The sequence below is a fragment of the Eupeodes corollae genome, chromosome 1, assembly GCF_945859685.1.
Source record: "Eupeodes corollae chromosome 1, idEupCoro1.1, whole genome shotgun sequence".
NCBI classification, from domain to species: Eukaryota; Metazoa; Arthropoda; class Insecta; order Diptera; family Syrphidae; genus Eupeodes; species Eupeodes corollae.
In genome coordinates, this window is record NC_079147.1 from 220,778,520 (window position 1) to 220,791,590 (window position 13,071).

General features: G+C 36.3%; 2 protein-coding genes across 5 annotated transcripts in view; both read left to right on the forward strand.

The window, feature by feature from the left end:
* LOC129943148 (gamma-aminobutyric acid receptor-associated protein) overlaps window positions 1-13,071 on the forward strand; it is a 351,335-nt gene that overhangs the window by 294,356 nt on the left and 43,908 nt on the right. The window lies entirely within an intron of this gene.
* The window catches only part of LOC129943135 (uncharacterized), a 237,162-nt gene that overhangs the window by 216,440 nt on the left and 7,651 nt on the right, over window positions 1-13,071 (forward strand). For both annotated transcript variants that reach the window (XM_056052387.1, XM_056052388.1), the window contains exon 5: window positions 12,302-12,659. In XM_056052387.1, coding sequence (XP_055908362.1) covers window positions 12,302-12,659 — 358 coding nt within the window. The remainder of the gene's footprint in view (window positions 1-12,301; window positions 12,660-13,071) is intronic.

The following is a 13,071-nucleotide window of genomic DNA, read 5'->3' on the forward strand; positions in this document are numbered from 1 at the left end:
GCCATCACTACGACCGACGACGTAACGTACCGCCATTACTGGCTGTCAGCTTTTACCTCCACAGCCACCAGAAAGGCTCCGTTCCATTCAAATAGGATTCAAAAGCGATGCGATGATGGTGGCAGAAGACTACTTGGCTTTGGCTGGGCTGGCAAGTATAGCCACCACACAACCATATAATGTCCTATTGTTACCACAGGACTCATTGTTAAGGCTGAAGAATGAAGATTGCTCTTTGCTTGGGGAGAGTTTGAGAAAAATATCATATTTTTGCTGCCGTATATCAGAGGGTGGATGACAAGTAACGGAGCTGGATCGATGTCTAAACGGGCCTTGGGCAACAACATATATAATTTGATAACAATTTACAGTGCAAAACCGATTTCTTTTGTTGGCTCTTGATACTTGTCAGAAACTCTTGTGCTCTTCATTAGCAAGTGTTATATTTGTATCCTTTTTCTAATAATATGTTCAGACATTTAAAATTCCTACCACTAATAGAGGGTAATGTAAATATATTCCAAGAGTTACATTTAAAAAAAAAGGAAACAAATTTGAACTGGTGTATTTAAATTAAAAAGATTGATAAATTAATCGATTAAAGAATAATGGTAGATTAGAAAGATAGGCTTTTAGTTTAGCTAAAACAAAATAAAAGATTGATTCTAAAAGAGATTTACATAAGTATTTCTGTAAGCGATAGCTTCAGTAACAAGCCGGATAAGAACTTTTCAACCACACTCACCATTTAGAATTCAGTAACTCTCCTCTATAGAGAGAAAGCTTTTTTCTAAAGTATAAACATCGAATTTCTTGGAGTATTGGACATCTTGCTAAGAAAAGATATTTGTGATTTCAGTTCGGATCTTAAACTCATCTGATTAACTGCTGTTCTTTTCGAAAATGATTAGATTCCGCCAAACAATGATTCAGTTTGCTGGATATCGTTCTTGACATGGACTCTTTAGCACGGTTTAGAGAATTTTAAAATATTTGTTCCTCAATTGCTGCTGAGATGCAGTCATAGAATTCATCCTTCCATGAACCAAAGTTATTTAAGGCTAAATTCAATGTCGTATTATATTTAGCAGCCAATTCTTGCCAATCTTCGATCGGCGTGTAACAACGCTGAAGTGCAATCATGAGTACTTTTCTTTGAAGATTATTATCACATCTCTTTAAAACTTTGACAGTATAGTCCGCATTTGGCTTAGGGTTTTTTGAGAAAATTGGAGGTAGTCCAGATTCGACATATATTGCATATTTAAGAGTGTTAAAAGGGACCTTAAATACACGTTTCAAGAAATATCTCTGGATAACTTCAAAGTCTTCACATACTTCGTAACCATACACTTCATTAGCATAACAGAGTGAACTTTTAATTGTTGCATCAAATACTTTGAATTATACCATCGGTTCGATACATTTGTTATTAAAAAAAACTTAACCAAATGCAGTTAATGGCTGATTTCGCAACTGATGTTTTGTCTTTTATATGAGGTCCGATGTTTAAATTGTGTGTTATTGTAAAACTTAAGTATTTACATTTTTTAACTACCTCTCTTCTTTCACCATTAGGGTTCCAAGAAAGGTCATTTCTTTTCATACTTTGAAGTATTTATTTGAAGATTCCAAGAGTTACAATACTGGTTAAGTTTGTTAATTTCCAGTTGTCAAGTTACCGGATTATAAGTAAGATTGACAAGGTCATCCGCATATAAAAGCACCTTAATAAGCAAATCAACATAATATACACCCCCTAGGTAGGTAGGTAGAAATGGCGATCTCAAGGCAACCTAGCCTGAGATCCAATTAGAGCTGTAGTGCGCCGTTTTGATACCAAAAACTCGTTTGACCTTTGATTGAAAGGGATAGATTTATAGAGAAGCTTCATAGCGATTTTGTTAGATCCATTTTGTCGCATTGAGAAAAAAGATTAGATCTCTAATCTTTGTCTTAGATAGCTCATCAAGTTCGTTAAAGAATGCTTTTCCAAAGGATTTCATAGTGTTTGCCAAAGCAGGACATTTGCAGAGGAGATTATCGTTTCACTTTCTCTTTCGTCGCTACAACTACGGCAAAAGGTGTTGTAAGAGATACCCAACTTCTCTGCATGAACTCCTATAGGCCAATGTCCGGTACAAACCGCAACAATCCTGGCTATGTCTTGCCTTGGCCTGCATAGAAGATCGTTTGTACGGGTTTTATTATAGGTGGGCCATATCTTCCTAGATATAATGCAGTTGGGTAAATTGCTCCACCTTCGGTTTGATTCAGTTTGGTAGATAGAAAAGATTTTACCCATTATAGCACCAAGACGAATGTTAACCATTTCCGCAAATGAGCTATGAAGGGCCGATCCTTGCCTGGCTAGCTCGTCAGCACGTTCATTTCCCACGATACCACTATGGCCCGGAACCCAGATCAGGGTGACACCGAGGTTAATATTCAGGCTTTCAAGCTCATCGCGACATTGCTGGACCAATTTAGATGAGGATATGGCCGAGTTAATGGCTTTGACAGCTGCCTGACTGTCTGTAAAGATAGCCGCGTTTCGGTTTTGGTTTGGGTTCTGTTTAAGTATCTTACATGCCTCACTTCAGTTCAGCCTAAAAAACGCTAGCAAAGTCAGGAAGCCTAAAGGATTTGGCTACATTTAGGGACTCAGAAAAGATCCCAGAACCGACTTCGCACTCCATCTTTGAGCCGTCAGTAAAGATGGTTGTGTCGAAACCTATCGACACGATGTTATCCTCCCAATCTTCTCTAGATGGGAAAATAACCTTAAAAGGCTCAAAGTAGGAGTTCAGTAGTCAGTGTCTACCGAAATAATATCTGAGAGAATCAATTTCGTTGTGTTGCTGTGACCATAAGGTTTTGACAACCAGCTGTTTTATTCCTTCAGCCTAATAGCGCTGCAGGAAACTATGTATTTAATAAAAAGGTCGATTGGTAGAAGATCCAAAATAACGTTTAAGGCATCCGTTGGGCAAGTACGCATGGCCCCTGTATATACACCCTCTAGAACACTGTCTCCAATGTCGTTAATAAAAAGTGAGAAAAGAAAAGGACTCAAAATGCAACCTTATGGGATACCCACTTCTCTCTTAAATTGCTGCGAAGAGGTTCTACCATTAAAACCTATCGCTGTAGTATTTGAAAGAAGTTTCCAATATATTCTTAAAAATATTGTTGATAATCCAACACCTGCTAGTTTGAAAAGTAATGTTTTTCTATTTATAGTATCGAAGGCAGCTTTAAAATCTACAAAAAAAGCATAGAGATTAGTTTTCTTATCCAAAAAACGTTAAGCGACATTAGATCCCCCATATTTTAAAAGGCAATGACAAATAAATAAACAATTTAACAGACAAATTTTATTGAATTTTTTAAATAAAATAATATGTCAATTTACATTAAATAAAATAATTACTTAGTTTTAAACATTAAATAAATTAAATTGGGAGGTGCTACAGTCCGTTGTGAACCAGGGTATAGTGACTTACAACTCTCAACCATTCCTCTGTGCGAGTACCGTTTGTCAGGAATGGAAGGGACCTACAATTTTAGGCCGAATCCGAACGGCTTATTTAAGAAAGCACTTTTTGATGACAAGAATTACGCTTGAAGGATTTGTCAATTCCTCGCAAGATGCAGTACCCGCGAAAATTATTTTATTTTAAATTAAGGTGGAACAGGCAGGGATTGAACCCAAGACCCCTTGCATGACAGTCCAACGCATTTTTTTTTTTCAAATTCATTTTTATTTATTCAATCTTAAACCTATCTTAAAGCTAGACAAAAATTCATAAAACTAGCCTAATTATCCATAACTTACAAACTAACTTAATGGTCCCATACGGACACTCTAAGCCAAACTATAACACTAATTACTAATGCCTTTCGGCCTTAAGATCTATTTACAGTCCAACGCATTAACCATCATGCCACGGGTACTACGTTTTAAACATTATATCCGTTTAATATTGTCCTCTAATATTAATACATTTACGAAGCCTTTCGCGGAAGTTTCCCATTGCTCGTCGAATCATTTGTGGTGTAATGGCTGCTACTTCCTGAGTGATTGCCTCCTTCAGTGCTTCTAAAGATGTTGGGCGATGGGTGTATACTTGGGCCTTTAAATGTCCCCAAAGAAAAAAATCACAAGTTGGTAAATCGGGGGACCTTTGGTGGCCAGGTAATGTCTGCTCGTAAAGAAAGAAGATGCCCTGGAAACATCTCTCTCAAAATGGTTAGTGAACGCCGTGAACTGCGTGCTCTGGCTCCATCTTGTTGGAACCAGACTTCTTTGTGGTTCCTAGTAAACTGATTTAAGTTTGGTTGGCGCATTAACTGTAACTTTTTGCCCATTTTCTTCGAAAAAATACGGACCTAACACACAAAATTCAGCAACAGCACACCAAACTGTCACATAAGGGCTGTGAAGTGGTCGTGCCACATTATCCGGCGTTGTTGCGTTTAAAGGTCGGCCAGACGATTTTCTCTTTAGCACAGAACCCGTTGCTCTAAAGTTTGATAGCCAAACTTGAATTTTTTTTCCATCCGGAACAGGATCATGTCGTCCAATTTGAAATCGAATGCGAAATGATCGCTGAGTAGTAATTGCAGAACCACCATTACGGATATATTCCTCTACGACAAATGCGCGTTGCTCACCGTGCCACGCCATTATGATTACTAAAAACGGCACGTAGACCTCTATCCTCTATCTATACCCGGAATACCATTTTATCTATAAATAGCTTTAAATATAAACTGTTAAAAATACGGTAGGTTTTTTTGCCGGACCCTGTACTTGAGTCAAAACCATTTAATAGTTTTTTTTGTCACTGAATATCGAAAAAAATATTTTCTGTTAGTAGAAATTAATGTAAAGCAAATATTATTAATTTTTAAAAAGATATTTGAGACGAAAATTAATCTTTAGCAAGTTTTAATAATGTTTTTTTTTAGGTTTTTATTTGTTTGTTTAAAAAAACTTTCATTTCGATTTTTTCTCAAAATTTTACTGAATGTTGACAATAGTATTTTTTAAAATACAAAATTAATTTAAGGTAAAAAGATGTATGAGTCGAAAATAAATTTTTACCAACTTTTATTGATTTTTTTTGTAAAAAACTGTCAATTCGATTTTTCCCAAAATTTTTCAGAATGTTAAAAACACTGTTTCTCATAAGATAAAATTATTTGGAAGCCATATTCTCAAATTTTTGAAAAGATATTTGAGTCGAAAATCAACTTTGATTTTTCTCAAAATTTTACTGAATGTTGAAAACCGTTATCATGCGTTGCAATAAATTATTTTGATTTATAAGAAAAAAACGTATATATATTTTTTTCAAATTATATCAGTTCGTGAGTTATTTTGGGTTAACCAAAATTTTCACTTTTTTAAATGCTAAAAAATCTCCCATTTAATTTTTTTAAAGCCTATTCTACATCTTTCGATATTATTATCCGTAAACTAAAATTTACTTAAAGTCGCTATCTCTACGGGGTTTTTTTTTAATTTATCAAAATCTTAAAACTATTTTAAGGCTTGACAAAAAATCTTAAAAAATAGCGTAAATTTCATATGTTAGTCGAAATACAAGTACTAATCCAACCAGATGCCAAGGTAGTTTACTACACTTTTATTCGACAGTGGCTGTCGATTTTTTCCAACGATCACTAGATTTGTCCAGTTCTGTCCTGTATCCCTTGAGGCTCCATACAGCGGAGTCCTAAACAGAATACTTTCACATTTCGGAAAGTTGATTTTCATCGCAATATTGATGAATCTTGTCGAAGTCACCTGCAAAAGTTTCTTGATAACCTCAACTTTTGGGGCTATTCTGTACACAATTAGGTCATTGGTGTACGCTAATGCCTGAGTCAGAATTGCTTTTAGATCAGTGGTGTAAATGCTGAATAAGATGGACAAGTTAACCGCTCCCTGTTGAAGACCATTTTTATTATCAAAGCTGTTGGTAGATGTTATATTGCCAATTTTGACGATAAACCGTCTACCATTAAGTTTGTCATAAAGCATGTACAACGGTGGTTTACTTATGCAAATTCTGTTTAACTTTAGATACAGACTCTCGAATCATGCGGTGTCGAAGGCCTTCTCCAAGCAAACCAGACAAGCACCCGTACATTGCCTTTTAGATTTGTTCCACTGGATATCAGAAACAAGCTTAGACACAGCACGAATAGTGGCATGTCCCGCCTTAAAGCCGAACTGATTATCCGGAATTATTTTGTTGTTCTCAGCCCACTTGGATAGAGCTCAATTTATAACCTTCTCAAACACCTTACTGATACTCGGCAGAAGACTTATCGACCGGAGGTTCGCCGGATTGGAATTGTACTTTCCCTGTTTCGGGAGAGGTTGTATCACAGCTGTTTTCCAACGGACCGGATCTCTGACTTAGATTATAGGAACCTTGAAACGTTGAACAATATCAACATTTTTAATTCGACTAATTGGACCGATTACAGTATTAAAATTTACTTTCTAAATTTACAACAAGTACCAAGAATTACAAAAAAAAACTTATTTTGAAGTTAGCTCTTTTCTGTTTCAACGACTTTGGGCCTTTTTTGGATTAGAACAGGTCCAGCCTTTGCAATGACGACGACGACGATGATGATGATGATACTGATAGCACAATGCTCTTTACAGGTGAAATGAGCTTTATCTACATTCATCTATAGCCATCTAGAATGACAAATAACATCAAGTTAATGTGACAATATGAAAGGGAAATTAATTTTCATCCCATCATCACAGCCATCATCCCAGGCTAGACCAACTCCATTGTCTGTCCAACCAACATTGCAAAGTCCGTCACAAATGTCGAAGTACCATAGCACCTAACCAACCTATACCTGCCTAAGTAGTATCGAATTCAGATATTCGATAATATCAGAGAATTTAAGAAGGGATGCTAACGGCTGCCGGTTGTCGGCGGGGATACGAAATTCTTGTTTGTTTCTGGATATTTGTTGTTAATTACAAGTCATCAATTTTCGTTTTATACACATTTGTTATTAATGGCAGTGCATTTATTTATATAACAGAAAAAAAGAGTGAGAGTGAAAGCGAGAAGAAGAGAGAGAAAGAGAAAGTGTTCTTCCGGTAACGTAAAACTGCAGACAAAAATGTCAGCATTCGCACTAATGGATTCGTTTTGTTGGTGTTGAAAGTTTACCTTTTCTGTATTATTCGGAAGATCCCCTTTTGTCCTCTCTAAAAGATATAAAACATAAGGACGACTATAACCATGACAACGGTTATATTGACTTTGAATTTTTGGTCATAAACTATATGGATATTATATGTATTTGCATATAGCGCATATTCTGGGTCCTTCATTAAATTTATTACCTTGCTTGGGGTTTTAATCACATTCATAATTGAAATTGGTTCATATCGTCTATAGAAAGGTGTATAGGAATGCAGGATGGCTCCTTAATAATGTATGTACATTGAAGGACAACCAAATCTGTGCAAGTGCATTATGAGGTGTACAAACATATGGAGTGCTTTCAGTGTTTTGGTAAAATAAATTTGAAACAGTTGTTCGAAAACGTAAACTAATTTGAAAATCCAAAAATGCCTTTAAATCGTAGGGGTATGAAAATTGAATTTTATTAAAGGACTTTATTGTCAAAATGAAGACCATTGGCACAAATATTGCAAGTAGTTATAAAATTCAGGGTCTTTTGATTTAGTTTTCAAAATAAAAGCTAGAATCCTCATCCAAACTAATATTATAAAGAGGAAAGATTTGTATTTTTGTATGTAACGAATAAACTCAAAAAGTACTGGATCGATTTTAATAATTCTTTTTTCATTAGAAAGCTACATTATTGCTGAGTAAAATAGGCTATATAAAGTACTAGATTACTTTAGAAATCTTTAGAAATTCCTATTAAAACCAACCGAAGGTGTAAACAAATTTGCCATAAATTGTTTTTCATCGTATACGCTGCGAAAAGTATTAATGATAGGACAAAAAATGTCCGACAATGTTATAGAATATATCATTATCTACAAAAAACTTCGCGAGACCATATGTCTAACTACTGTAGTTACGTCACTATAACTACTTCCTTACATTTAACAAATTGATAGAAATGCCGATCAAAATCAGACCATGTTACCCATACCATTTATAAATTTGTATCCAAACTATTAATTTAATATTCAAGACTGTCTACCTGATGATTACTTTTTGAATTATTGAAATTGGACATTCCATTCAAAAGATATCATGAAATAAAAATGAAAATATATGCCGGTGGAGGGCGCCACGCAGCGGATCGAGTAACTAACTCTACGAGAGAGGGGTAGTGCGGCAGAAGGAGGTACACCATTACGAACTAGGTAGCCGCGCATCTCATTCAGGACAAACTTTTTCCATAGTTGGTATCGAGTTAAGGAAAGAGTGCTTTTCCCACGAGCTATTGTATGTGGCACTTTCTCGAGTAGGTTCTCCTGAAAATCAATACGTTTTGTTGCCACCTACAAATACCACAGATAACGTAGTGTACAGGGAGGCTTTAAGATAAGCATACAATTTTTTTCCTAATTAAGTGGTGGTTTTAATTAGGATGCTTATAACTTAAATATCTGTACCTATTTATGTCTACCCGTGCGAAGCCGGGACGGGCCGCTAGTACTGTATAAAGATGAAAGAGACTAAACGTATCGCAAAACGTGATAAGCGAAATTCCTCCAAGGCTTTGTCTCAAGAAGCAGTAGAAGCTACAAATAGGTGCGACAGCAGAGCCCTATCTTTGGATAACCAAAGAGCTTGCTGGTGTTCAGAGCTCAAAACCACACCCTGTATAGATTGTTCCCTGCTGATCTCTGATGAGAACGATTTGCTTTGGTTTTAAACCATGTATTGGACAGCAACACTCGTTTGACAACTTCTGGTTGCCGCATAGCATCATCCATCGGGTAAGGTAGAAATATGTACCGAGATTAAAGCACTGAAGAAGAACCTAGCGGTAGGGCAAGATGACATTCCCGTAAAATTGTTGCAAACAGCAGCACCAAGTTAATCGAGCGAATTGCTACATCCGCTCTTAAAAGCAGCATGTGTCCTCTGAACGTTTCCTCGGAAAGGGTATGATTTTCCAGCTCTAAAAAAAGGAGACCTGACGCTAAACAAGTAAGATTTCGCACTCGATCCTCATCAAGCAGTGCCTTGAATGTCCATCACCACTTCACCTGCTGTTTATCGATTTTGTGAAGTCTTTTGCGATGTCAACAGGGAGTTTATCTGCCTTGATTTGCGAAGGATGGGTATCCCAGAAAAACTAATTTCCGTTATAAAAACAAATTATGAGGAGTGCAAATGTCACGTCTTATACGGAAGAAGTTTGTCAGAATAGTTTGAAGTCCAAAGTGGAACCAGACACAGCTGTATACTATCACCAATTCTTTTCTTATTGGTGATCAGTGATTTGCTAGGGTAGCCTTGACTCGAAACGGAAGAAAAAGATGTACCCTGACAACATTCTTAAAACATCTAGACTACACAGACGATGCGTACGCTTGCTATCTCATAGGATAATGGAACTCAATAAAATAAAAACAAGGGGGGAGGGAAAGAAAAACAGAAATCGTGGGGCTGAAAATCAACACTCCAACTCCAACTCATCCTTACTAATAAACATTGCTCAAAAACCAAACCTTACTACTGGTAGAAAGTAGAAAGTTTTCAGTATCTTCGAAGTATTTTCTCTATTGAAGGCGGAACCGAACAAATTATCACTGGCTGTATCGGAAAATCCAAGGTTGCGTTCGCGATGTTGACCGATGGTTGGAGGAACAAATATCTTAGAGTGAAAACAACTGTACCACACAAACGTCGAATCAGTACTATTATACGTTTGCAGCACTTGTAAAATAACGGCAACGATAATGTGTAGACCTTCATTAATCGGTGCCTACGAAACATTTTACTAGTTTTGTGGCCCAATCGTACAACCTATGAAGGATATAGGATAACGGGTCAGGTACCCATTGACACTATTATACGAAGGCGTAAGTGGGAGTGGATTGGAAAAATGCTTCGAAAAGGTTACGGCTCCATCGCAGCACACGCAATGAGTGGAACAAACTCACTCAAGAATGGCAAAAGGTTTGGGATACCAAGAAACACGCGGAGAAAAACAGTCGAGGAGGAATCGTCAAGATTGGGAAGCAGCTAGAACGAGCTGAAACATATCGCCGGAAACTACATACGTTAGCTCGTAATAGTAGTCGAGGCCCTATTACCCGCTAGGGATCACCCACGGACTTTAAAGGTCTGAAGACTTAAGTAAATCAAAGGTTCAGACGAGATGAGGGACTTGAAGTAAAGTTTCTAGTATCTGATTGGCCAGCTGCCAAAAAATTACCTTCCAATTAAGGCAATTTTATTGGAAAGTTCCCTGAAAAGTCATCAAGTCAAGTCTATTTATCTCAACATGACAGTTGATAATGTTTTGTTCATTTAAGTGAGACTAAACTTTATTACTCTATGACTAATTTATTTTAATAAATGTTTTAATGTTTTGTGTAAAACGTTTCCTTGTCATATTTGAAAAGAAATAACTAATATTTCTTTACAATTCAAAATACAAGTCGTGATGGACTTGTAGGTTGTCTAAGTATCGTTTTGTAGACAATAACATTCTTGGTAGTCTTTTCATGATCAAGTGAAGGTAAAGGTTAGTGAAGTAAAGTTCCGAGTTTGAAGTCTATGGTACTAGAGAAACGAACTAGTTGGCTTGATCAAAATGTACGTTCGAGGAATGCAGTTTACTGCAAATGAAGTTCCTTATGTTCTCTAAACCTGCCCAATGACAAACTTTGGCTGCGTTCAATTTCGTGTTGGATAGGGTACGTTGGATAAATGGATTTTTAGATACTTTGTTGAACGAGTTGGATAACTGTATTGAGATATGTAGCTGTCAAAAAATAAAAACAACTTTCAGCTGTTCATAAAAAGCAGAGAAACATTTAAGCTTCAAAGTCAAAATTGATGTAAAATAAAACATTTAATGGATAATTCAACTGATTTGTCGGACGATGATGAATTGATAGCTGCGTAACAATTTAATTAAAAAGAGATAACCTTAATCTGTAACCTATGTTAAATTTCCTCTTAGCTCAATTGGAATTCTATACGATTAATAATTTACTTGCGAAATCTCTGGTTTTAAACGATTTACGGTTAACAGAAAGCTATCCTAACAGAAACAAAGTCACAATACCTAGATATAGTTTGGAAGAATTTTAATGTCATTTCCGAATGAGCAGATGTTGCTTTGCAGTAAGATTTTGAGTTAGTTTGTTAACAGTAGATAAAGTTTAAGCTTAAGGGTGGGACCAACGCAAGAACTTTTGTTGCATGATATATCCGTTTGTTTATCCAACGCTTCTTTAAAAACCATTCAAGAAGCACCATCAACTAGAAAAGCAAATAAAATGTGAACAAACTATACTTGATATCTATAATGAATTGCTTATTAACGATTTCAAATTATAAGGATCTCTGCACAAAGTGCAGCAAAATAAAAGCACTTTTAACTTGGAGAAAAAACTGTTCTTTTGGGTTTGAATCTTGAGCAAGCAAGAAAGTTTCTATCAGCCAATACCAATAAATACAAAAAACTGAAATCAATTTTCAATTTTCTTAAAATTCAACGATGTGTTGAATCAGCTGCTCTGTCAGATACCTACATACCCCATAAATTCTTCGACACCTTTGGATTCCTTTTTTGACATGATCAGCTGTTATTATACACGTAAAACACTAACAAAAAGGTATCGGAATATCCTATCTGTCTGAGATTGAATGCAGCCTTTGAATTAATATTTTGACACTTCAAATGACAGCTGTATTTAACAAAACCACGAAATGAATGGCCTTACATATATAAAAACCACCACTGCACGAAGGAGGAATGGTTTTTTTTTAAATACTCTCAACTATTTCTATGCAAACTTCTCCATTCCTCATTACAAAAGGAGACATCAAGGACAATCTTTTTACAAGTGTTATGCTATTCTAATTTTTTCAACAACAACAGCAACAAAAGAATGTTTACATATTTTAGAAATAACCTTCAAAAAACTCTTTGTATTTACATATACATTTACATTTTGTAAAACCTTTAAAAAAAACCAAGAAACTTTAACATTAAATAGAATTTCAAACCTTTAATCATTTTCGTCTGAACTCACAAATCACGTAATTACTTCTATATTTGCTTTTGTTTATTTTTCTTTCAGGTAAATTTTATAGAACCACCTTCAGCTGGTTTAGGAGCTACTGTTGTTAGTGGTGCTGCTGTTGCTGCTGCTGCTGCTGCTACTACTACTACTACTTCAGCTCCACCACCGCCACCACCGCCGACATCATCTTCAGCTGGAAACGTTAATACCAGCTCCTCTACCCATCAATTACAGTCTCATCAGCCATCGCAACACCGATCCCATCATCATCCTCCACTTCCAAATACTATAAAACAAGCATCGGTTAAACTAATCGAGGGTTATTCCGACCCCAAGGATACCAAGCGACCGAAAAAAGTCTACCACAAGAAGAGCAAGCCTCGTAAGGAACATAAACGCAGTAATTATAGTTCGGGTAAGTGGATCCATTCAAGTATTGAGCAATATATAGCATCAAGTCGAGCTTTAGCATCAGGACAAAATCATTATGCACTTACGGTATATAAAATAAAAAGGAGTCAGGGGTTGTAATTGTTTTCTTTTTTCTGTATAAATTTCTGTTTTAATTACACCATGAATCATGAAAATGATGCAGCAACCCCTTCGCCTGTCGCCACTGAGGCCGCCGCCGCCGCGCCAGCCCTTCGCGTCGTTGGGACATAATGGCAACGTCTATTTTGTTGTCCTTTGGTCTTGCTACGATAGCATATGGCACACGTCATATCAAATCAAATTCTCTTTGAATTCAAAATTCTGACCGCACTTGAGCACATGTGATGCCCAATCAACCCCAACATATTGAGCATCAGCCATTGAATTGAAGCTGT